Source organism: Mchenga conophoros, linkage group LG12 (assembly GCF_057382185.1).
Source record: "Mchenga conophoros isolate Kocher_MC1m ecotype Shallow Benthic linkage group LG12, M_conophoros_male_GT1.1, whole genome shotgun sequence".
NCBI lineage: Eukaryota > Metazoa > Chordata > Actinopteri > Cichliformes > Cichlidae > Mchenga > Mchenga conophoros.
Window position 1 is genome coordinate 28,382,584 of NC_140537.1, and position 26,595 is coordinate 28,409,178.

The following is a 26,595-nucleotide window of genomic DNA, read 5'->3' on the forward strand; positions in this document are numbered from 1 at the left end:
GCTACTTTTAATGTAGTTAAAAATATGGGATACTACTGACGATGATCAGATTTCATTAGCAGAAAAATACATATATTTACTTAATATCCAAATATTATCGTTCTATTAGCTTTATTACCAATCACATATATTAACAAAATTACATATAAATATAAAGGCTTTCACTTTAAGTATTCATTTAGTGAACATTTTACGGTATTCCACAACGGAAGTAGTCACGCATGTAGTCATGGCGTCCTCCTGTTCACGAGAGACAACGTGATTACTCGATAACATGAGAAACTTTTTGTTTACTTAGACAGCCAATATCAGTATCATCCAATTTCAGCATATCATAAGAAAAAAGTACGTTTGCACTTCTGGACTTTTTCACTTGAAAGGTGAGAACCGTCAGAGCTCAGTTTAAAGAAAATGCTAGCTGGCTAAAGTGCAGTGTGCTAGCTAAGTTGTGCCTTACTGAACACGTTGGGCCACTGTCCGAGTAATTAACTGTGTTTGATTTGAATGTAATAACTTTGTAAAACTTTCAGCTATTCGAGAAAAACTGCATGTCTTCGATTGTTATGTACAACAATGCGTTACAGTGAAGTAAAGTCGTTAGGTCGCCAGTTCCAATCTCGGGAAGGTCTAATATTCGAAGTAAAAGGTGGAGAGCACTCCAATACAGTCCGCGTTGAACAGAAAAAAGGTTTAATTTAAAACTGTTTAAATGTTGTTGAAAAATCACAGTGATACTGTCAGATTCTGAATTCTGCTGTACTCCCAAACTGAAGCAAAATCATGTTAATGTTATCTAATCTGTTACAATCGAAATAGAATTTACCGTTTTAGACAGAAATGTACGTTTGGATATTGTTGGTCACAAAAGGAGTTCTTGTTTTTCTACCTGCAGTTTTTAAGAGTAAATATGTATCCCTATTTTTATCCCTTATTTATCTTCACAGACGTAAAGTGATTAGCACAGAAATGGCTTCATTTAAACCCACAAAAATTCAAGTTTATCCAAAACTTGGAGAGAAAGTCACTCAAGACACACTCTACTGGAAAAACTACAAGGTAAGACTTTTCTCTCCTATGCGGTTTATTATCAACTAAAAATGTCCTTTATGGTATAATCACTATTTTGGTTTGTTTATTGTCCCCTAAAACTTGTTATTTTAAGACCATTCTATCTCAGTAATGCATCATTGTCAATGTAATAGCTTAATAACAGAGTTACACTTTTCAGAAGACTAACTCTTCAGCATATTCAGACTTTGGAATTGGACTATGAATAAATAACAAAATATGTTGAAAGAAAATGACTAATTTTAATTACTTTGGCACTGTGCTGTAGTTGTTTGCACTTCGCCTCACAGTAATATGTCCAAAAACATGCTTAACTGGTGATTCTAAATTGACCATATTTTTTAATATTAACCTGATTGGTTGTCTCCATGTTAGCCCTGAAACAGATTAGTGATATCAGATAAGACAACGGAAAGAAAATGGATGGATGACATTTACTAATAATTGCTTTAAATCCTTTTCTCGTCTTACTTTGTTTCTCTTCCTACAGGCTCCAGTCCAGATAAAAGAATTTGGCGCAGTCACAAGCATAGACTTCTCCCCGGTGACTCCACATAATTTTGCTGTGACAGCATTCACAAGAGTATGTTAGCTTTGCTTGTATTAATGTAGAATTTTCCACTCAGTTTAATCTGGGTTCACTTTAACAATTCTGGCTTATACTCGCTTCTTAATGAGTAATAAACTTTTAAGTATGCAGGATGTGTTTAAGATGTCTTCTAATTCAAACACTCATTTTGTTACAGATCCACATTTATGGGCCATTTTCCCAGGAGCCTGTCAAGTCATTTACCCGTTTTAAGGATACAGCTTACTGTGGGAGGTTCAGGTCAGATGGTCAGCTCCTTGTGGCAGGATGTGAGGACTCTGTCGTGCGACTATTTGATGTTAGTGGCAAGGTGGCCCTCAGGCTGTTTAAAGGGCACACAAAGTAAGTTTTACGCAAGCCTCTGTCTGACTGTGACAAAGTGTTCTGTCATAGAATTTAAAGGAAGGGTTACAAAATAAGCTTAATTTCAATTTGCTGATGCACTTTGAGGTTACTACTATTCTTGGCACTCTAACTATCATCTAATTGGCTATGATGGCAGTTAGGAGGAAATGCCTGTGTATCACATTTTCTTTGCTCACTTTCAAATCCACATATAGCCTCTATAGCACTAATATTGAAGGAACCAAAACAAATCATCACTATTTAAAGTTTGTGGTTTACAGCATGTTGCTGTGTGGTGTTTTTATCTTTAATAATAAAATGTGAGTGAATTGTTGAGGATTCTTGCTTTCAGCAGCCTAATTTCTTTCCTTATGTCACTTTCACCGACAAAAGTAAAAATCAAAACATGTTACTAATGACCATTGCTGATGATTTATTTTATTGTTTATTCAAACATTTTTGACGATTTCAAACTTAATTTTAGTCTTATTGGTTATTACCTGTTCACCTGCAATACTTTTATGACCCACCAGGTGGATACTCTCCACATTAGAAATCAATGGTCTACCACTAAAACCATAATGCTGATGTCCTGTTAAAATGTCTGATTGACTCTGATGAGCTGGCAGTGTCTTATGAGGTTGTTTTTTTTAGTAAAGGAGTAGTTGAATGATGATTTCTTGAGTGATCCATCGACTGAATTTGATGATGACATCAAGAATTCTGACAGCCTGTATTTCTGTCTTATAAAAGTGCAGTCTCAAACGTGAGCTGATATTAATCATGTCATTTGTTTTTTATTTTTTTCCCAGAGCAGTACATTTAACAGACTTCACCTCAGATCGTTACCAGATCCTCACAGGGTCGGATGACTATACTTGTCGACTTTGGGACATTCCAAATGCCACTGAGCTCACCACCTACACAGAGCACACAGATTATATTCGCTGTGGTGTCACAAGCAAACTCAACAGAGATCTCTTCATAACTGGTGAGATAGAAGCTCATTTTTAATTGTGTGTGGAAATATCGAGAGGAGGACAGGAAGTTAACATTTTGCCCTGTTGGCATCAATCACACTCATTTTATATTTCAATTTCGAGTGCAATTTTTACCAACAGTCATGTAATGAAAGAAAAACATCTCCTGCACCACATAATGGAGGATTCAAGCAACGAACAGTAATCTCATTAATGTAATGTTAAGACAGAAGTACACTAATTCATATTCAAAGTCAGTAACTGCAGAAAAACTACATAATCTCACTCCAAATGCTACCATCTATTGTTGAATCAAGTGACGCTGCAGATGGCCTGATTTTGTGTGACTAACATTTGATGCTCTTTTTCTAGGATCATATGACCACACAGTGAATCTGTTTGATGCCAGAGTGGAAAAGAGTGTGATAACCATGGACCATGGCCAGCCAGTGGAGAGTGTCCTCCTCTATCCCTCTGAGGGACTTCTTGTGTCTGCAGGTAGTCACCAGTATAATTCATATAATTCAAACACTGACTGTCTGCTGAGCTAATTTTAAGCTTCACACCTTTTTTACTTCCTGGAATTAGTTGGCATACTTTTAGTCATCTGCAGTTTAAAATAATCCTTGTTTATCTTGCACTGGGCCTAGGTGCTGCCCCTAGTAATAATCTATTGTCTGGAACTAGACATGGCTACGAATAGCCTACCTTTAAGCCAGTACTCTTCTTAGTAGATGGATGGAGCTGCTGTGCTCACAACCCTTTTATGAAATGACAATTTGAAGGATGACCGACACAAGAGTAGGAGAAAACTGTCTAAAACTGACCACTTAAACCCGGCTGAAACCTGGGTCTGTTTGCCTATACGGATTACCTGTACATATGCTGACTTCATTATTTGAAACTTTGGCCATGTTTAATATGAGCATCCACCATCCTAACACTACATATATTGTAGAAAATAAGGAAAAGCATCATAGACCGCGATTTAATGATTTCATTCTTATGTGCCAGTTCTAAGGCTGAATAAATGGGAAAGTTGTGCCAGGAATGGTATCTGGTGCAAAATCTATGCCAAATTATCCAGCTGCTATGGCAACTACTTGGAATAACTAACTTGTGTTGAGTACTTATTTAGTACTTGTTAAATACTCATTTAGAACGTAATTTTCTTGGACTACAACATAGGGCAACAACAGCAGTCCATTTCATGCTTCACTGTGGCTGCAGTTCAGACAAACGTTACAATATTTTTATTTTATTACGTGCCCTCATCTACAAACCTTACATTATATTTAATCATGGTTAACCACAGCATTAAAAAACCTTCAATCCCTTTTTTTTTCAGGAGGGCGCCATGTGAAGGTTTGGGATCTGCTAAAAGGAGGCCAGCCTCTGGTGTCACTGAAGAACCATCACAAAACTGTCACAAGTTTGGCTCTCAGCAGCAACGGACAGAGACTGCTGTCAGCTTCTCTTGACAGGTAAATGTCAAACGCATGCACGTCTGTCATAACAAAGAAAGAGGAAATGTTCTAACTGGTGGAATCAAACGTCACAATGCTGAATATTTAGTTAATAGTACATGTGTAAATCATGTGCTTGGTTTTGTTCTGTGTACCTAGGGCGTTCATGAAAGGAAAGTTGATTTAATGCATATCCCGTGTTTGTCTTTCAGGCACGTGAAGGTGTACAACACAACAAACTACAAAGTGGTCCACAACTTTGACTATGCTGCTTCTATCCTCAGTCTGGGTTTGGCTGTAAGTCATGCACTTGAGCCTTTGTTAGTTGCTAAAATATATATTTTATTTACTATTTCAACCTTTCTGTAGATGAAGTGCATTCACTGAATACACCACCAAAGTGAGCTTAGATGGGCGAGATCAGCTATAAGAATTCATTCTGTTTCTTTAATTGATAAAAGTAAAACTCTGAATATCTTTTTCTTTTTAGCCGGATGATGCGTCCATTGTTGTGGGTATGACCAACAGTATTCTGAGTATCAAACACAGGAAAAACCAAGAAGATTCAAAGGAAATAGCTGGCCAACAGAGGCGCCGTCCATCGTATCGTGTCTTTGTGAAAGGGAAAAATTATGTCCCTAAACAGGCAAGTTCACGATTAGTAACACGTAGAAGGTGTGAAAATCATTCTCAGATGTAATGCAAAGTGTTAAGTGTTAACACAAAATCAGATTGACTCATGAGACTGTTTGATTTCTCACCCTTGATTCATTCAATTCTTGGTTCTTCTCTAGGATGATTATCTTGTCAGTAAGCCTGTCAAAGAACATTTGGCCAAATATGACAAGCAACTTCAAAGGTTTAACGTATCCAAGGCTTTGGATACAGCTCTGGGGGTATGCAATTTATTGATTTATAGTGTTATCATTATATTATTGCTGAGGTGCCTTTTAGTCTCCGTGTTGTTCATTTTACAGTGGGCAGTACACAACAGTATGTGCAGTTATTTTGGAAAAATAAAAGTTTAAAGTATTATTGTGTTTAATGTTCAAAGGTATTGTTTTTTTTGTTTATAGACATATATTAGATTCAGAAAGCCTGAGATCACCGTGGCTGTTATAAAGGAGCTGGATAGAAGAGGAACACTGAAGAATGCACTGGCAGGAAGGGATGAACGAGGGCTCTCTCAGTTACTCAACTTCATCATTGGGTGAGATGCCAGAGAAAACTGAGCCATAATGTTAGCATTATGACCCCTCACAAACGAAGTGAATAACAGCCTCAAGGTCTAAAAAAAATTACACTAATTATTTGATCGGTCACTTTTGGACCACAGACACTTTTGTGTAGTTCCTCTAATTCTTGAAAGACGTCTCTCCAATTTTGTGTGTCTGCACTGCAGGAATTAAAGTGAACTTAGGGAGTTTTTTATTTTTATTTTAAGTACCCGTTTCAGGGTAAAGAACCTTTGGCACAAAAAAATCCCCTTTGACTGATGTAAGTGTGATTTACGAATTTGTAGGTCAACACTTGGTTCTAAAATACGCACTATTACTTTACATCTTTTGTCTAGTGTAGAATTTACAAATAGCTGTCTGAATTCTGAAAATGCTTCACAGAAAGTACCATTGCTCCCAGCGTTTTTTGTTCTTTTTCTGTTTCTATCATGGATAGTACCCCATATAAAACATGGGACACAACCACACGGTAATTACCACATAACAACAGTGCAACAACAGTGGCTGCATATTTAGGTTCTGTCGTAGGGGAATCTACAAAGATTCCCCATGGAAGTAGAAATCAGGTCTTAGCTTGCTCTATGTCTGTGCCTCAGCAGGTTAGAGCTGTTTTGGTGGCACAAAAAGTACCAAAAGAGAAGTCATAATGTTTTGGCTCATTGATTTGAATGCTTTGAGTTTTATAGTTTGCAGCTGTACAACAGATCATGCAGAAAAATGTTTCCCACATTCATTCTTTTTTTTCTGTTTCATCCAGGAACTTGGTTGATGCCAGATTTACTCCTGTCCTCGTAACAGCAGCCGAGATGATCCTGGACATCTATCAGTCAGTCATTGGCCAGTCACCCGTGGTGGACCGACAGCTGCTGCGGTTGCAGGACCTTGTGAAGAGAGAGATCGAGTTCCAGAAGGACCTTTTGGAGGTGTTGGGAATGTTGGACACAATGTTTGCTTCCTCCCTCCCAAGAAAGGAGGTGCCATGCTCTGGCATTGGCAGGTCGAATGGTCTGACTCAGGGAGAACAAAGCACCTCAAAACCACAGCTGCAGGTCACCTGAGACTTATAAGCTACTTTAGACTGGGTTTAAGTACCTTTTAAAACATTTCTTAATGGACCATCAGACGCAAAGCTCCTGTCTAGGACATTTCGAAAAAGAAAGGTGCAAGTTTTAAGAGACTGACGAAACCACAGTCTCACTCTGGTGATTTAATTCAGTGTGACTAGCACAATAAGGATCAGAGAGACCATACATTTACTGTATGAAGAATATCTGAATGTGTGGATGTAAAGCATCCACACATTGTACTAGAAAGCTTATAATTGCAAGTTGAATTGTAAATGCGAGTCTGTATGCATGGTAGTGGCTGAGTTCACTGTGAGTGTGTATTTTTATAATGTAAATGTTTCATGAGCAAATAAAAAATAAGTCGTTTGCCATTTCCACACTGACTGATTATAATTGTTTAATTGCTTTGAACAACAGGCGCAGTAAATTTCCATTGTTAAAATGAATGTTTTTGTTTATATAGCCTGGCACAGTTTTATCGCCCTCCATTGGGGGGCGCTGTAACCTCAAAGAAACTGAACTTTCACTCGTAAAGGAGGAATTTGCATGTAAGCAGACGGAAGACCGAAGGCTTAAACAGAGACAGGAGAGGATGCTGTGTCAGTGGAGGCTGAGGCTCAGTCTGCAAGCGCATCAGCACCGACTGTCGACCCCTTCCCAACTTGTAGCCTAAATACGGACAGTTGAATTAGCAGTTAGCAAAAGGAGGATGAATCCGAATTAGAGGGATTTTTCTCCCCCACATATAAGCGTGCTGCCAAGGTTCTGTCGGAGTTTGAGCCCCTGTGCAGGTGGGTGCGTCAATATTTTACTTGAGGAATTAGTTCAGTGTGTGTTTTGCATGCAGTCTTACTGACAGTTTGCTAACTCGTTAAGACTCCCAAAACAGCGTAATTTAAAAAGCTTTTAACAATAAGTAAAATGACTTTGAGCCATCAAGAAAAAATACAATTGCACCTTAAGATAGGTGGAGGATATTTTATGAGAAATAGCCACTGACGTCCCAACTGGGATGAGCACTTCTGCTGTGTCATATAGCTAGCATATTTACAAAATAGCGCAAAGTCCCCCTACCCCCTTTAAATTGTTTTTCCTTTGACACTCTGATATTTAGTTAATGTTATTTAAAATATATATACCATTTTAAATGTAAATGCAATGCAGTAATTAAAAAAAAAAAAAAAAGCAATTTTTTTCTTTAAAAATAGTTGTTTTACAGGGATTGTGTCCAGTTTAGGAAGTGACCACTGATACAGAACCGATCTGAACCCTGCAGGCTGAAATCCAATCGATTTCCTACTAAACACGCAGGCACACACACACACACACACACAGCAGATTTGGGAACATTTGGCGTTTCGGTGCTTCAACACACCAAGGCAGAATAGTATCATCATTAAAATCATTATTCTTGGGATCAAAAGATTATCCTGTCTCATCACAGGACCCCTGACTCAGCACGGCACATAAAAGGTTTGGTAATCTCTTCAGGATCAGAGGAAAAAGCAGAATAACCAAAATAACAAAAGAGGTAATGGGTAGTCACATGGCCACTCCAAGTGTGCAGTGTGTTTTCTCTTTTTCATTTTAGTCTCTCAGTTATCTTTTTGTTTTATGTTTGTCTTCCCTGCAGATGGAACTGAGCAGAAGAAAAGTGCCTCTGTATGTAAGTATGCGCCCCAGTTTGCAGCCTAGATCAGCTTCTTAAATTAATCTCAACAGTTAGTTTTCCCTCTGGAAAATCTCTAAAAATTGAGTTTGGAATTCAGTGAGAGATCAGCATCCTTGTTTATAAAATGAAAGTCACTGACAGATTGTGCTGTGTCTGAAAGGGTGTGACTGATATGTCTTCCTATGTCTGTTCATCATGTTAGCTGTAGTTTCTCTGTACGATTTATTTAAATGTGAACCCAGTGACCCTTTCACTGTGTTGTTGGAAATGGTGTTTTCAGACATATGAATAAATCATTTCTGTGTTGTTGTTTTTTTGTTTGTTTGTTTGTTTTGCTGTTGAACGCTAATTCAAAGTAACTCAGGGAAAAAAATAAACACATCTATCAGCACATACAGTGGGGCAAAAAAGTATTTAGTCAGCCACCGATTGTGCAAGTTCCCACACTTAAAATGATGACAGAGGTCAGTAATTTGCACCAGAGGTGCACTTCAACTGTGAGAGACAGAATGTGAAAAAAAAATCCATGAATCCACATGGTAGGATTTGTAAAGAATTTATTCGTAAATTAGGGTGGAAAATAAGTATTTGGTCACCTCAAACAAGGAAAATCTCTGGCTCTCACAGACCTGTAACGTCTTCTGTAAGACGCTTTTCTGTCCCCCACTCGTTGCCTGTATGAATGTCACCTGTTTGAACTCATCATCTGTATAAAAGACACCTGTCCACAGCCTCAAACAGTCAGACTCCAAACTCCGCCATGGCCAAGACCAAAGAGCTTTCGAAGGACACCAGGAAAAGTATTGTAGACCTGCACCAGACTGGGAAGAGTGAATCTACAATAGGCAAGCAGCTTGGTGTGAAAAAATCAACTGTGGGAGCAATCATCAGAAAATGGAAGACATACAAGACCACTGATAATCTCCCTCGATCTGGGGCTCCACGCAAGATCTCATCCCGTGGGGTCACAATGATCATGAGAACGGTGAGCAAAGATCCCAGAACCACACGGGGGGACCTGGTGAATGACCTGCAGAGAGCTGGGACCAAAGTAACAAAGGTCACCATCAGTAACACACTACAACGGCAGGGAATCAAATCCCGCAGTGCCAGACGTGTTCCGCTGCTGAAGCCAGTGCATGTCCAGGCCCGTCTGAAGTTTGCCAGAGAGCACATGGATGATACAGCAGAGGATTGGGAGAATGTCATGTGGTCAGATGAAACCAAAGTAGAACTTTTTGGTATAAACTCAACTCGTCGTGTTTGGAGGAAGAAGAATACTGAGTTGCATCCCAAGAACACCATACCTACTGTGAAGCATGGGGGTGGAAACATCATGCTATGGGGCTGTTTTTCTGCCAAGGGGACAGGACGACTGATCCGTGTTAAGGACAGAATGAATGGGGCCATGTATCGTGAGATTTTGAGCCAAAACCTCCTTCCATCAGTGAGAACTTTGAAGATGAAACGAGGCTGGGTCTTCCAACATGACAATGATCCAAAACACACCGCCCGGGCAACAAAGGAGTGTCTCCGTAAGAAGCATTTGAAAGTCCTGGAGTGGCCTAGCCAGTCTCCAGACCTCAACCCCATAGAAAATCTGTGGCGGGAGTTGAAAGTCCGTGTTGCTCGGCGACAGCCCCAAAACATCACTGCTCTCGAGAAGATCTGCATGGAGGAATGGGCCAAAATACCAGCTACTGTGTGTGCAAACCTGGTAAAGACCTATAGTAAACGTTTGACCTCTGTTATTGCCAACAAAGGTTATGTTACAAAGTATTGAGTTGTATTTTTGTTATTGACCAAATACTTATTTTCCACCCTGATTTACGAATAAATTCTTTACAAATCCTACCATGTGGATTCATGGATTTTTTTTTTCACATTCTGTCTCTCACAGTTGAAGTGTACCTCTGGTGCAAATTACTGACCTCTGTCATCATTTTAGGTGGGGGAACTTGCACAATTGGTGGCTGACTAAATACTTTTTTGCCCCACTGTAGGTGACAATAAGATCCTGGCATTTGTGTAGCTACCTACCAAATTGGTAACTCCGTGATTCATTCGCAGTGATGTTTTTTATTTGTATTTTACTTGATGAAAGAGAAATTGTAATTGCTGTGTATTTGATATGTGGCGTTTTTGATCATGGTAACCCTTTGAACCCCTGCTGCCTGTGATTAAGCTGTACACAAACAGGGCATGACTTTGGTCAAATATTATTTTTATTGGTTTGGTGGCCAAACAGTGCAAGAAAAATCATGCTCCTTTCGAGATCAAAGGCAGATGTTTTGCTCACATTTAGTTCAGTAATCTATAACTAATGTCATGCCCCTGATAGTTATTACAATTTTTAAAACTCAAAAGCATGTGTCTGAAAGTGTGTGTCTGTTACTATTGTGATCATTGTCCTGTTGCATGACCCAGTTTCAGCCAATCTTTAACTGTTGGGACAGTTTGACTCTAGAATACTTTGGCATACAGATGCTCCACTCAATGACTCCAATGTGCCCAGGTCCTTTGGCTGTTTGTGCTGATATGCTGTGCTTGTTTTTTGCCAAATGGGGCACTGTGCATTATGACCATCTCCACTTTGGTCTCCTCTGTCCAAAAGACGTTGTTCCAGAAGTCTGTTGATTTGTTCAGGTGCAACTTTGCAGACTTTATAGGATAATTTGATCACATACAGAAAAATGCTTTGTTGTATTAGTGCAGATCACTTAGCAACACAACAATGCATTTGACCAAGTGTATGACACTGGATTTCTGCATTTTCTGGATAATATTTTTGAAACATAACATTAACCTAAGTATTATAACAAACCAAGCACACCCCTTTGCGAAAACAAAACAACTTGAGTAACAGTAAATGGAGCAGAATCACTGAACTGGTCGAGTCAAACTTGGAGGCAGCCCACCCAGCAACTGACAGGACCTATAGGATGTGCTGCCAACATCCCTGTCAGGCACCACAAGACAAGCACAGAGCTCTCATGCTCATACCTCAGCAAGTCAGAGCTATTTTGGCAGCATCACTTGGATCTAAACAGTATGAGACAAGTGGTTTTGATATTGTAGCTGATTGGTGTATGTGCTCACATCCACATAATAATATGCTATCCTTCAAGGTGCAAGACAAAGTAAAAAGTAGCATATGGCCACACTGGCACACTTCATATCATTGAAAGCACCAGAAATAGTTTTGTTTGAAAGTCTGCTCCAATCCATTCTTCTTCTGCCTCTGGCATTATCAACAGATATTTCCAGTATTTCATTTAGTGACCACATTACCATTAGTGGTCACGGTCTGGTCAATCATACAGATGTAGAGAGTCTTAATGAGGGTCCAGGAGAAGCCTGGTTGACGTTTGAGGATTTGTGGTCAAATAGAAATCTTCCAGACATGAAGAAATAAATAAGTGAACGCAAAGGTTAGATTAGGTGAGACAATGAGAAATGGAGGCAGGATTACTCAAAGTGTCCTTATTTTAGTCAATAAGAGGAGTGAAAGCAAAAAGCCTCTGGTTGTATTAACCATGAGAAATCAGGTCAGCTGTTGAGGCCAAAAGAAAGACTACTGAAAATACACTCTTAAGCCATCTACACTAATCTGTAATGTATATTGCATTTCACGGTAAACCTTACCTTTAGGACCTACATTTTGGCTGCAGCTTTTTTTGCCTCAGGCCTGTTCCTCTACTCCCGCCTCAGTCAGTCTTTTGATAGGTTTCCAAGAATAACCCACACAATATGTCTTGTGGCCTCAATACACTGGTCTATTGAGGCCACTGTAGGTGGACAAATTGATATTGTCTACAATAGATTTCTTCCCCTGTGACTGTTGGATGGTGGTGAAAAAGCAGCAGCTCTGTTAAAAGACAACTAGCCTGGGAAGCTTTTATTTTGTAGCTAGTGAAGCTAGTTCATGTTCAGCCTTTATACTTGAAATCTTTTGGTTGCATTAGTTATAACCACGTATTCAAAGTGGAAGCATCACATGAAGACAACAGCATGGACCCAGAAATGTGCAAAGATGCAGAAATCTGTTGAAAAACTTTGGAGACTGCAAAAAGTAGCAACTAGCCAAAGAACATAGTGGATGTATTTATATGTACTTGTGAGTAAAGAGTGAGTGCTAGACTTTCTCAAGTGGTTACTAAGAAGACTGATTAAATGCTAGTGTTGTTTATATTTACTGAAAGTGTGAATAAGCAGCTGTTTTCTCACAATTGCCATATGAACAGCTTGCCACTTTTTGGCTGACAAGTTAAAAAAATGAATAGCTTGTGCTTTCAATATAACATAAATATTATTTCAATATATAAAACCTCAAGGTCTCAGCAAATCAGATTTCTGGGATCCTTAAAGACTTGTATTGTTTTAATATAATTAACAGAACAGTTATAGGATGTCTTATTTTTAGATGTGTACTAGTCGATTTATTTATTTATTATTATTATTATTATTTATTATTTTTATTTGTATCATTCTTTCTTTTGCCTTAAATGAGAAATCTAAAGTCTTGTAGCCTGTCTGGATCAGGACAGGTCTTTGAGGAGGCGCTAAGGCATTCCTGTTTTTATTGAGGAGGGATGGTTTATTGTACCCTCGAGAGGAATGCTATCAGGGGATTTTGTGTACTTTACAGAAATCTAGAACATCAGAATCAGAATAAAGTCTTGCTCTAAAATGAGCCTGTATACTTAACAATAGATGTATTTTTTTGATCGGTAGCGTCTTTCTTCTTTGTTTTTCCTCTCGACCTCTTCCACCTTCATTTATCCCAGGGCGAAGCAAAGGTATTTGCATTGCTGGATGGTTTTGACTCTGCGCCAGAAGATGCAGAGGTTTACATTGTTTTGGAAGGATCCACACTGATCCATGTCACCAGGGCTCACAGTGATGTCATGCTCTGCTTTATTGTGCCCGGTATGTTTATGACTTTCTGATGTAAATTACACAGTGATTTAAGACTGTGTAAAAGTCTTAAATCACCCTCTATTTCTTTGTATTTTCCTAGGAAAATTAGAAATACATACAGCGAACATACATGGAAATATAGTTTCCTCACTGTTTCAGTACCTTCGGATGGTTTCTTAGATCAACTGAATAACAAGATGCTTCTCTCGGATCCTGTGTCACAACTTTGCTCAATTTTTTTTCTTCCTATTTCTTAACATGGTTTTCAGATAGTGTTCCTCCATTTTAATGTTTGTTTGTTTTTTAGGCCTTCCACTTCTTTTGTCCTTGACTTATTTGGATATCCTGAAGCTATTGCTTAAAGAAAACTCATAAAAATTACATGAAAGTTTGGCTCTTTGGAAGCAAAATGTAAAGAAATGACGGGTGCTTTAGGATTTTTGCACAATATTTTATGTTCTCATGTCTAATGCCGTATTTTGGTATTTTACGAAGCCATCGTCAAACATTAGTATATTCTAGCAATCCCATGTTTTTCCACTTTTTCACTTCCGATTATATATCAGAATACCTAAAAGAAGTATGTATTTGAATTTGGCTTACACATAAACATGTCCCTACAGTGGCTTGAGGTCTGACAGGGTGCAGAATCTTAGCAGCTTCCACATAGGAGTGAAACAGCTCCATGAACAATATGTCATTATTACTGAGCCTCTGTGTAGGTTGACTCAAACAACAGGCAGTCCTGCAGGCTTTGCACTCTCAAACATACTAACTCAATGCAGAAATGCAGAAAACAAAAAGTGCCTTTGTTAGCATCCAAAAAGAAAAGCTGATACTCAAACATATCCAAGGGCTTGGAGGCATTCTTAAAGCCCTGTAACCATAGTGTGTTTTTGTAGTGTTGACTCATTTCTCACAAACCATAAATCCTTTTGATAGATTTCCTTTCACCCTTTTGGGCTTCTATTTCTGTTTATTAAACACAGTTTGAACAAAAAAATCTGTAACTTTTGGAGTTTTTTGTTCCACCATATAAAAAGATATTGTTTATTTAACTGATGTTAAATATAACTTTTGTTGTGCTTGCTTAGGCCATAATCTGGCAGAGATGGTTTCTGTCCAGGCATACCTGTGCTCTGAAACTATACCTCTCACCTGGGTAGGCGAGGCTTCATTAGAGTATGTTCATGATGATGCTCAGGTAAGAAAAGCCAAAAAAAGTGTGCTTGTGGTAAAAATTACATGTTAATACAGTTTTTTCTTGTGCACGTGCTTTTTAGTTCATATATAATTGATAAGAATTCTACTGACATTTTTGTATTGGAATGGGAAACGCTCCAATACAAAGGCAGCAGTGAAAATAATGTTTTGTAGAGCTCTTCAGTTACACCTGATTGTATCTTATTCACAACTGGCACCCTTACAGGACCTCGCAGAGCACCTGGTAATCCATGGACATTGTCTGAACTCCACGGATCACAACGAGCTGAGCAGCCTCTTCAACCTGGGCCAGCAGAGCTCCCATTGGGCTATGGATCACCGAGTGGCCCTGGCTATGGCTAACCTCGATATCCCCCCAAACTGGAATGTACTCGGGAGCCACAGTGGAGACGGTGAGAGCTGCACTGTCTTATCTTGTAGAACAGGGATTCCTACACAGTTATGCTTATCAAAGACACATAAAATGCAGTTTTTATTTCATGAAAAAATGTATTTAAAAATACAAAAAATTGAAAATTCTTAAAATGGTACACTCTGTTTATCCAAACAAAGTTGTAGCTTGGAAAATGTCATGTTAGAGGGAGGGGTTTTAATTAAAGAGTGGATTTACAGACAAGGATAATATATTTAATTATGTACACGTTTATTCATACAAAAAAACAAAAAAGAGGACAGCTATAGATTAGAAATGTAGCTGACGGCCTTTGTCATAATGCATCACTCAGCACTGTCCTGGTAACTATACCAGGAGGTTGAACTCTTCAACTCTGCAACCCCTCTGCCCACCTTCTCCCCAGCCATTATTCCCATTTTCCATGCTCACCAGGCTGAAATCGGAAGTGAACATGGTCCAACGTGTTCCTCTGTTAAATTCATCAAAGCCAATTAAGCAGCATGTAATGTGGTTAATAGAGCCTTTCCATCTGGAAGTAGCCCTAGGCAGAGCTCAATAAATCTGAGCGAGCATGTGTTTGTGTGTTTGCGTGTGGCCTGTGTGTGTGCTGACCACCAAGTTTACTAGATGCCACCATCTGTTTGTATGATCTGAGTGTTTGTGTAGGGCCACCTACATAAATAACAAACTAGATTTAGCTGTAATATAGTTATGGCAGTCTGTTTCATTGCAACGTCTCTCTCTAAATGTCTGCAGTTAATTTGATAACACTGCTTATGACATCATTCTATTGCCGATGCTTAATACAGCTCAATGATCAATCCCCGAATCTCTTAAGTACTCACTGTTTGCATGCAGTGCTTTCAATAAAAATTTAAAGCACTGGAACATCTTAACAAATCCTTGTTACTGTCACAAAGACAAAAGATGACACTGGAGGTAATCATGTTCTTCCTGAGAACATTTCTTAAACTGAGCATACTAGAAAAATTGTAGCGTTGTATTAACGTGCATTTCAATGCTCCGGACCTGCAAAATGCCAAAACGTCTGTTGTTGTTCACAGTTGCTGATGATCAGTTAATGAAGTGCATTTTATCAGTCACACCTGACTGTTACACACTCTCTTAGTTCTTATGGAAGCAACAAGTGTGGCCTTAGTCTTTCACAGGACTGCATGGAAAGCTGTTTGTTCTTCACATGGCTGTATTCATTATATTAAAAATAGAAGCTGCACAGTAGGAAGTCAGTACAGTCAGTAGTAGTCAGTGCAGCTTTCATGACATTTGCATTTTTATTTTTACAGTATGTCTTCTGTCCACCCTACTTTTCAAATATGCACTAAATCCTGGCATGGATGCCAGTGTTGCACATTTTTGGAGAGAGATTCTGTCATTCTTTTTCAGCTGTTCTTTCTTAGGTTGTTTTGTTCTGCCTTTCTCTTCACATGTTATTATTGGATTTAGGTGGCAACACACTTGAGCAAGTCTTCAAAATCTTTACTGATTCAGTCATTGAACTTTGGATTTTTGTCAGAGGATAAAGCCTAGTACTCCTCTCCTGACAGGTTTCTGGAGATTAGGAGTCATTTTTTCAGGAAGCATTCTGGTTAATTTTCAGACATTAATGGCTCCATCTATAAGTCATCTCCTGACATCTTTTGCACTCGCCACACTGTCACCTCTGTGCCTCATTATTTCAACTTTTCAATTCAAGTCAGTTTTATTTTTATATTGTATTTATAGCACCAATTCATAACAACAGTCAGCTCATGGTTCTTCTGTGTGTATTTACTCTGGTAGTCCTGGCCAAGTTCATGCTGCACCCAGTCAGAGCTGTAAAAATGTATCTCACCCAGTATTCGTCAGGCACCTTTTCATGTTCATTAGCAAAGTTTAATCTTGCAGCAATGTGCTGAACAGCAAGCCAGGACATTTTTTTTTCTTGGACTCTCTCCACAGAGGTTGTTATGCAATGTTCTTCATACTGAATGAGCTGTCACAAAAACTCAAGATTTCAATTGGTAAGCCTTATGCTAAGTACGAAGCGCTTGTCTGTTTTATGAAGCTAGATTCTTCACATCATGCACCGTCTTTGGCATTATTTCAGGAGGAAGCTCACAGCAGCCTAATTAGTTGTACTGTGACTCATTCTCATTACTTCTACAAGTATATAAAAACTGATATTTTTAGTTATTGTTTTTACTATTTCTTCTTTTAAAAGTATAAAATCTTGAAATAATTATTTTTTGTTTTACTTTCGCTGGTAATTTATTTCAGTGTGAACCCATGTAAATCCATGATGCACTTATGCATCGTGATAGAAACATCAAAGTATAAAAGGAAGAGAAAAACTAAACATGGGACCATTCTGATTCTTTTATAAAAACCTTTTCTTTAGTTAGTATAACTGGAAGTCACAGGTGTATTCTCTTTATTTCTACTTTTGGGACTGAAGTTTCAGTTTAGTTTCTCTAAAGTATGTTTTATCCTCTGTAAAGGGAAATACCCTAGTTGTCAGCTTAGAAATATTGTGATTCTGAAAAGGTGATACAGTCCTGAATTATTTGAAGTTTAAGTGCTCTTGCACAGAGCTTGACTCATTTCTCATCATCCTGCGGGTATTTCTTAATCTTTACACAGCTACCCATTACAGTAAAAAGGGCAAACTGTATGGTATCACAATGTAAAAAAAAAAAAAAAATACCATTTTTATGATGAGATGACAATTTTAAGTGATACCAAGTGTTGCTTCTGTTATATTTGTATATTTTTCCTGCAATTTATTCTTTTCAGACAGCATTTGTAATTTATATCGGAGTTAACTAACGTACTTTAATGTAAACTTATTCTCTCTTTTAAGGTATAGTAATAAGATAAAAAAAAAACTTGTTAGAGAGTAAAATGTTTTTCGGCTGGAGCAGTTTTATCTGGTACAGATAGAAATCTTGTCGGACTGCATTAAATGGCAGACACAAATCTAAGAAGTCGTCACATTTGTAGACTGTCTGTTGTCACGATCTTGTTAAAAGGCTTCTGTTGCCTTAAAATAGGTCAGTGGACCAGAGGGATCCAGTGCTGTGTAAGAATAGAAATCAGTTAGTGACAGTTCAGATAGTTATCCTAATTAGACGGTTATCCAGATTTCTGACATGCTAGTTTCCTCCTGGTTAAGCAGTTGTCTTGGATCCCGCTGCATTCTTTCATGTCTTCAGAGATGTCATTTTTTAAAATTGTAATATATTTTTCTCCCTATTCTCCAGAGCACTGTCCCAGAGAGTCTCCCCTCCACCTAGCTGTTCGATGGGGTATGTGTCGACTTGCAGAGCTGTTGCTTTGCCAGCCTGGGGGTTTGATGGCTGTCAATCTGCCAAACGAAAATGGAGTCACGCCGCTGCAGCTGGCACAGACAGCAGGCAACACTGAACTGTTGGAGCTGCTCTCCAAGTAAGATTATAAACTTTAACGAGGTGCTTCCAGGAGAGACTCTGACAAATGAATGACTGTTTTGATAAAACATTGTGTATTCAGGGTAGAAGTTTCCTGTGCTCCTGTCAGGGCTCTGTGTGCAGGCGGATGGAGAGGAGGATCCAAATGCGAGACTCTGAGACTGAATTGAAACTGAGAACCTTAGCTTTATTGCTGGTGATAAAATTCTGAGGGTACGACGCGACACAGAGCATGGGAAAACACAGGGCTTATATACACAGGGTAGTAATGAGGAAATGGGCAACAGGAGGGAAACAAAGCTGGGAGAGATCAGGGCTAACGAGACAGGGGGGAACAAAGCTGCACACACTAACCTAAGACAACGACTTCCACAATAAAACAGGAAACACTACTAAAAGACACGGACAGAAAATAATACATGAAACCACAATTCCTAAAACATGGATAACAGAAACATGAAACTCTAATAATAAACATCATCATCATCACAACAAGAGAATGAGAAAACAAAACACCAAGATAACTGAAACACAAAGTACCAGAGAAACATGAAGAATAATCCATGATGCCAAAGTAAACGAAAACATAATGAACTCAATTGCTGGGTCCAACGGACCCAGAACCATGACAGCTCCACACTAAGGGAAAACTTTCCTTCAACTATATACACAACCCAGTTTTATGTTTGCTATTATCCTATCCATCCATTTCTAAATTACCAAAATACTGTGATTATATTGAAGTGATGAAGTGCATTTTGTTATTATATGTCACCTGTTTGTGTTACCTGAAAACTCCACCTCTAACTGGATCCACACCCTTACAGGTTAATTTATTTTGCCTACAAGACCAGATCATATGCACTTAATGACAGTAAATGTGATATGCAATATGTTAAAGAAGTTTGGGGAAAATAGTAAAAACAGTATTCGAAATATCAACCCTAATGCCTAATATTTTTTTCTGTTGTTTTGCAGCCCACCCAATCCACTAGCTACACCTCCCGCTGGTCTTTCCCAGGTGTGGGCAGACAGATCTCGCCTGCTTAGGTTCTGTCATGACATGGGGAACCTGACTCTGACTGTCAGACAAAACCTGAGGTGGAGCTCGGAGGAGAGCCGACATGCTGACATCCTGCTTCTCAGAGAGCGACTGAGAGATGAGGACTTCCTCAGAGGGGTGAGCAGAACAATATTATGATGGTCGTAAAGATTGTAAAGGTGATATTTGTAAACACAAGAATAAATTAGAAAAAGGTAGTTGATTACAATTATATAAAAGCAAAACAAAAAAAATTACAGATTAAGCTTTTGTTGAGGATGTTTTTTTTTTTTTTGTTCAAGGTTCTTAAAGGTACTATTAAATTAAGGTTAGGTAGCAGGTGTGCAACTAACTAAACAGAAAAATCAAAACCCATAAATACAATACTTTCTCGAATCTTTTGATTTAAATGCTGCTTTTTCTCCTACAGATCAAAGCACTAAGGAGGGAGCGGGTGGAGACGATCTTAGGGAAGGAAGAACTAGTGGATGATCCTGCAGACAGTGGTATCATACACATTCAATCTGTCTGATTTGTGGGATTTGGAGGCCTGATTAAACTAAACCATGCAGTCTTAGCTCTCCTCTTTCATGTTGAGATGATTTGCTATTTTTCACTGTATTGAATCTACACACTGTGGTGTCATGCAGACTTCAGTAGAAATTGACTGCCCTCATCTGGGCTTTGTGGGTACTGCAAAGATATGGCAAAAAACAAGTCAACTGTATGAAGGTGGTGGTTTGTCATTTCTTTGCTGAATAGATGATCAATCGTTAGTCAGTTATCAGGGAAATAATTAAAAACAATAACAACAGTCTACTTCAAAACTTTCTGCTTAAAAGTATTTCTCATCAAACATAATCATTTAAAAAACAAGGTAGTTGAAGATATTTTGTTTATAAAATAAAATGTGGGAAGTTTTGGGCAAGTCTGCTTAATCATTCCTTCCAGTGGTAGATTTGGATAAAGAGTAGAGGATGGATTTACTACTTCATCAAGCAGATATAAAGGAAGCTCAGTAAAATAAAGAGTCCTTCAAATCTGATGTAGGCCTTGTTTTTAAATGTGGATATTTAAGGATATTTAAATAGATGAATAAAAACTTTGACCTGTTCCTGGTGCTACAGGAAAACTCAGCATGGCATAAAAATTCTTATAAAAATTCCCTACATGAGGCCTGTGGACATTAAGTAGGGAATTTTAAAGCAGTTTACCCACTAGTATTTGGCATATTCCACTGAGATCCCAAGCCACATCACTAGTGTGATTGACAGTATCTTTGACAGTATCTGAGCTAGTTTTGTTTTTATTTTTGAAATATTTCATCCTTCTCTTTTTTGTCCCTCTGTCTTTGTCTCTCAAGCTCTGGCACTACTTTTTCTCTTCTCTCTGAAACTCTGTTCCAGCCTATCTATCTTTTATGGGCCACTTCTGCTACATATCCTGCCTTCATTTTTCAACATCACCCAAGGCCACTAATCAAACCACCCAAACACTAATTTCCATGTATTTCTGCCTTGTTACTGGTAAGCCATCATACACCGTGCCCTTTGATCTAGGATGAACATGGTAATTAAATGAAAATGGAGATCAAGGCCACACAGTAAAAATAAATAAATCCCCCAGGTTTATGAAAAGAAAACAAAAACCTGCGTTTACGTGGGATCATTAAAAACTGGCAAGCATCTGTGCTTACTTGTGTTTCTTTTGAAGTTTGATGGCTGTGTCTGAAAATGTTGTCTTTTTTTTCAGCACTGTATCCTAACATAAATGGAGAAAACTCTGCCGTTGAAGAGAATGTAAGTATTTAACGCACGGCAGTAAAACATTTTTATAAGGATTCACATGCGTACAAGTCTATGGATTACAATATGATCCGAATATTCTTGACAAATTCCGTGCAACAAGAGGCTTCCTTCCAATTTTCCTGAATATGTTATTACAGGTGGCATTTTAAACACACTTATTCACTTTCCATGAACATCTGTACCAGCTAGTGGCAAGCACTGCTACAATAACTGTGGAGCATTGTCTGCTTCTCAATGCTCCACAGTTGTTGTTTGTTTTTTTTCACTCTTATTGTCAAGGTGCTGGATTTGGCACCTTGCACACACCACTGAATAGCTGACTTTGTGAGCGGTCAAGTGTGTGTTTCGTGTTTTGAGAGGTGTGGTGTGTGCACATGATTCTTGTCATCCAGTAGGAACAGTTTAATGTGTTACAGATGGTTAACTAATTGATCTGTCTCACACACCTAGGCACTCGCCAAACACTGGTGTTTTTTTACTTAGTTCTACTCGTTTTTTTCGGTTTTTGTGGTATGCTGGAAATGTGCATGCTGTTTCGTTAAAGGTTCCCAGTTTCTACTCCGAAGTATACGAGGAGCCGCTGATGTTCTGTCTGAATGAGGAGGACGAAGAAGACGAGCCTTCACAGTCTGACTCTGGTAAGATTTTCTTTCAAAGTAATTTTGTTTTTTTAGAAGTCCGTTTTTAGCTGTGGTTTTAATTGTAGAGTTTGTGGTACATCAACTTTTGTGCAGACGGGAATCGATCACTGTTGTTTTAGGTGCTGTTATGTTCATAGGAAGTTATCCAAGTAGCTTCAAATTATTGAGTGAGTTCAAACTGCAGGAAACATTTCCTTTCCTGAACAGAACTTGGAACTCTAACCATCATCTATGGCTGCCGACTGTCCCCGCTGACTATAGGATCACATTTCAGGCCCCTGGCTTGTCTTGCCCCCCTCTCCCTGAAGTTTTTTTTAGTCGTGTCACTCTGTGTTTACAGTTATTGTTGAACCGAGCAGGATTTTTTTCTTTTTTAATGAACACTTCATCCTGAGTCATCCTGCTTCTGCCAGTAGTGACAGGAGACCAGAAACAAACCAAGCCAATTCCTGACTAAATGGCTGAAGGTGGCTTCACTCTGATGTACTCCTGGATTGCAAGAGGAAGGATTTGAGAGTGGGAACATCCTGTGGGTTAATAATTGGCTGGTATTACTGCAGACCAGACTGATGCCTCAGTGTAAGAATGCTGTGGTGACAAGCCGAGGCTTCAGACTTTATAACACTTGGCACTGAACATCTGTAATCTTAGCATCCTGTGGTGAGTGTAGTTTTTCATGCTAAATGGTTAAGCCATTTTGTCCTCTGTGTGCATGTTTCTCTGTGTTTGTTAGCTGAGTGGAAGCTCTTCATCATTTTCGTGTAGCCTGTGATGTCTGCCTCCCTCTGCCCTCTTTTGACCCCTTAAATCACCTTCTGTGGCTCAGATCAAATAATATTGGTCACTTGAATGATGTTTTGCACAAGTTTCCCCTCAGTGGGTTATGTTTGAATGAACACAGCTCAGACTGGAAATGACTCAGGTTTCATACATGCCATTCTTCTGGGATAAAGGTGCTCATTTGACCCTTAAAGAATTTAAATTCTTCAGTAAACATTCCAGGCCTGTCAGGTATCGTGAGTGGCTAGAAGGTTTTTACATTTTTTAGTGAAGTAGTGAAGCTTATATTGTGATTCTGGTCTGTTTGTTAACACTAACAATATGGCTGCATACGTTGAGCGACTGCGTCATCGAGTACACAGACAGAACTTGTGTATCCAGCGCTTCAGCTAGGGATGAGGAATTTCGAATGTAGCTGTCATCTTTCCCCTATCTTCTTGATGTCATCTTTCCTGTCTCCATTTCAGATTACTGTAACTTATTTGACATGACTGTATGTACATAGAAAACTTTTTTTTTTTTTTTTAAGGTTTTACTCTTTTCAAGATTCATATGATAATTTGGATTTTTTTGAGAGGGATAAAGGACTGTTTGTCTTCTTCAGTCACACATTCTCCCATCTCTGCCTTCCTAATGCCCCCGATATTTAAATACCCCACCCAAAACACACTCTTGCACCCAAATGCCTACATACAGACAAATACACATACCATTCCCCATCACATCCTTCCAGGTCAGCATTTTAATGTGAGTTTAGCGAACAAATAGCAAAGGCCACTTCATCCCGAGGAGCGCTGCTCTCCTCCACAGTTGAGGAGAGGGAAGAAGTTTCTGTGTGCGTGTGTGTTCACTTGTGTATTTGATTGGAAGAATTCAGTAGGGAAGAGTGCTCTGAGTGGGACAGGGGTATAGGGAAGTAAAAAGGGGGTGTTTGTGGTTGAATGGGGGTTGCCAGGGCTTTGCTGAATGCAGTTTTCCAGCAGCTTGTTGAGATCTCCAGGGAAAGGAGAGCAGAGGAGTGTTAAAGCAGTGTGTGTTTATGTGTGTGTTTATGTGTGTGTGTGTAATAGGGGGGAAACTGTGAGAGAAAGGGATTTATGATATGGATAGTTTGGCAGGGTGTCAACAAACGATAAGTGCAGCACCAGGAGCGCAGAGAAGAGTCTGCGACCCCGACTGTGGGATCTAATTGGAGAATGGAAAAAAGGATTAAACCTCACACAGACCCCACAAAGGCAGCATTAATGTTCACTAGCCCGGTGCCAACACCCTCCATCACCCCTCCCCATGCACATACACAGAAACTTTCTATAGTCACAGTGTACCTCTTTTTCTACTCTTCGCGTATATTCTGCCTGCAAAACCCATCTCATCTCCTTTTTCTCTCTCTGTTTTTCACATTCCTTCATTTATGTGCATTTGTAAACCCATGCTTGACCTCTTTTCACAGTGCCATTGTCCAGTTTGTCTTGTAAATCCTCTTTACCATCCTTTTTGCTGATCTTCACTTGTATCTGTGCTGATGCAATTGGAGCACTGTACTCCTGCAGTTTGGCAAGAGGAGGAAACATGGATGAAGAAAACAGCAGCAGCTCTCTGTGCTGTCTCCATGGAGAAGCTGCTAACCTGGCAGTCCCTCCTCCCCTCTCAGCTGGGCTTTGACATGCTAAAATATAGAGAACGAGAGAATGGAGTGATTGAGAAGGACTCTCTTCAGATGGCATTAGGCATATTTGGGATGAATTGCCAGTGCTTTTAACTGGGTAGTGTTCAGCTATGCAGCCTGGTATCTCTCCGAGACAGTTATGGACTCACAGGGTTAATGATTTCTATCATGTCTGAGACTCACTTTCAATAAGCAGTCTGGCTTCATGTTTCTCTTCGCTGCCGGTTCTAAAGTCATTCCTATATTTGACTGTTTCTCTCCCTTCCTCAGTCCCTCCTTTCAGCTGTCAATACCCTCCTCCCTCTGTTGCTGTCAGCATGTGTATATCTCGCTCCCTCTTTCTCATGACCGTGTGTGGTATATGAGCAAAGAAGGCAGAGACTGACTTAGTTACCTAAAAGTTTGCTCAGATGTAAGAAGAGCAGACAGAGAGGAAACTCAAAAAGAAAGAGTTCAGCCCCGGCTCTGCTGGACAGTTGGTTGAGAGCTGTGGAGGGGGAAGGGGAGTAGTTTAGGGGGAGGGGTGGTTGGGGGAGACAGAGGGGAACATGCTGGCTCACTCCTGAAGTGTCAGAGTGTCTGCAGCAGGGCTCCGGGAAAAAAAAGGAGAGTGAGTGCTACAGCTAGTCCGCAGTCTGTTCAGCCATGTGGGAATAGACGTAACTGCTCATTTATTCATCACACACATCGAACTGTTCGGATGAAGATTTTCTATAAGATCGTAACTCATGGACTCTGATTCCGACTGCCCTTTCAACTACTCCTGGCCTTCTTTTCCCAAGATGAGGATGCGCCGGAAGATGGGGAAAAAAGGTAACGCAGCATTAAAAACCATATTTAAAAGTAGTTTTGCTATTCTGTCGCTTTGACAGGTATAGTTCTGCGAGTGTCCACAAATCTTAATTCACTTTTCACTTCACTGTCATTGACGTCCTTAAAACACATTTCTGACATGTTGATGTCTGCAGTGTTTGACAGACACAAAAAAGATTTGGAAAAACATGTGGAATCATTTTTAAGTGAAAAATGTTAACTTTTTAAACACAGATTAGGCAGCTCTTCTGGCAAACTCAGGACTTAACTTCTAAATGCCCTGTTGGCAGGCATGTTTCACCATTCACTGTGGAACAATAAAGTTAAAATTAGACTTTTCCCATTACACACTCTTACTCACAGACATCCACTGCAGCACCGAGTCTGTCAGAGAGAGCTAACTGCATGTTTACCAGTGATGTAACCTGATACCTGACAGTATGTTGGGGAATGTCAGATGTCCACTCGAGGCTGATTGAGTGGTTTGGGGCTTTCGCCATCTTCAAACTGTTGTGTGCATCTAAACCCTGCTGAGAAGTCGTGGCCTCATGTGACTGCTAGGTTGCAGTGCAAATGGGAGGCCCACTGTTTAATATGTGCGGTCATATCCCTAGCCTCAGGGAACTGCACTTGATAGCTCTAATTGGTTGTTTAGGTGTCAGTGAAAGAGTGACTGTGATTGAATTGAGTATTGGTTTATTATCAGGCACGGAACCAAAATCTGGTTAATACTTCATCCTGGCATAAAAATTTGTTATTTCATTGTTAGTCATGGGAGAGTTAAATTAAATGCTAAAAATAGTGCATGATTAAACCAGAGTGGTTAAACAGTCCGTTGCTTATGTACAAGTGATTCTGTGTTTGTTGGGAGAAGCGAGAAAGAGAGAGGGAGTTAGGATCAGAGAGACAGACACGGGGAAAGATTATGTTACTGCCACGGCTGTGTCATGGCTCAGCTCCAGTTGTCTTTTCCTCATCTTTCACCATAAACCTCTGCAAGATTATCTATGTTATTGCTTTGTAATTGTGATTGACACAGGCTAGCTTTATACACACTGCTGGCCCATGCTCTCTCAATGAGGAACAGAAACGGTGGCACTGCATCAACTTTTTGAACTGAACTGCTTCTACTCGATTTCGACTTTCTCTTTTTTTCTGGTCTAATAATACACCTGCAAAGTGAAATGTGATTTCAGGTGCGCACAGGCAGACGTTTATTTCTTTGCTCTGAGAGTTGCACGGCTCGTTCTGGCTTCACCTTTTCCTGTAAATACAATGGGCCTGTGATGCTTGGATTGGGATGTTTGACCACAGGTGTCATAACTCAGAGTGGTTTTGTGGATGTTGGTGGACAATTGTTCTAATGATTTAAAAGTCCCGAACACTAAAGTTAAATAAATGCCTCCCCTATTTTTATAAGGTAATAAGACCTCCTG

At 39.4% G+C, this 26,595-nt stretch overlaps 2 protein-coding genes across 5 annotated transcripts in view; both read left to right on the forward strand.

Moving 5' to 3' along the window:
- The first annotated feature begins 210 nt into the window (after positions 1-210).
- utp15 (UTP15 small subunit processome component) lies at positions 211-7,136 on the forward strand. The gene is made up of 12 exons (XM_085295037.1): positions 211-380; positions 945-1,056; positions 1,559-1,651; positions 1,815-1,999; positions 2,815-2,993; positions 3,355-3,480; positions 4,331-4,466; positions 4,661-4,745; positions 4,939-5,094; positions 5,243-5,344; positions 5,525-5,658; positions 6,444-7,136. Exons 2-12 carry the CDS (start codon positions 967-969, stop codon positions 6,742-6,744), a joined length of 1,587 nt encoding a protein of 528 aa, XP_085151163.1. The 5' UTR covers positions 211-380; positions 945-966; the 3' UTR covers positions 6,745-7,136.
- Positions 7,137-7,332: 196 nt separating this feature from the next.
- LOC146562831 (rho guanine nucleotide exchange factor 28-like) overlaps positions 7,333-26,595 on the forward strand; it is a 44,937-nt gene continuing 25,674 nt past the window's right edge. For 2 of the 4 annotated variants that reach the window (XM_085295040.1, XM_085295041.1), the window contains exons 1-10: positions 7,334-7,544; positions 8,387-8,419; positions 13,213-13,354; positions 14,440-14,549; positions 14,775-14,961; positions 18,224-18,407; positions 19,388-19,589; positions 19,882-19,957; positions 21,204-21,250; positions 21,804-21,897. In XM_085295040.1, coding sequence (XP_085151166.1) covers positions 8,387-8,419; positions 13,213-13,354; positions 14,440-14,549; positions 14,775-14,961; positions 18,224-18,407; positions 19,388-19,589; positions 19,882-19,957; positions 21,204-21,250; positions 21,804-21,897 — 1,075 coding nt within the window. In that variant the 5' untranslated portion in view covers positions 7,334-7,544. Of the gene's footprint in view, positions 7,545-8,197; positions 8,285-8,386; positions 8,420-13,212; positions 13,355-14,439; positions 14,550-14,774; positions 14,962-18,223; positions 18,408-19,387; positions 19,590-19,881; positions 19,958-21,203; positions 21,251-21,803; positions 21,898-24,895; positions 25,160-26,595 lie in introns of those variants that run through there. The other 2 variants (XM_085295038.1, XM_085295042.1) reach the window with 2 other exon arrangements.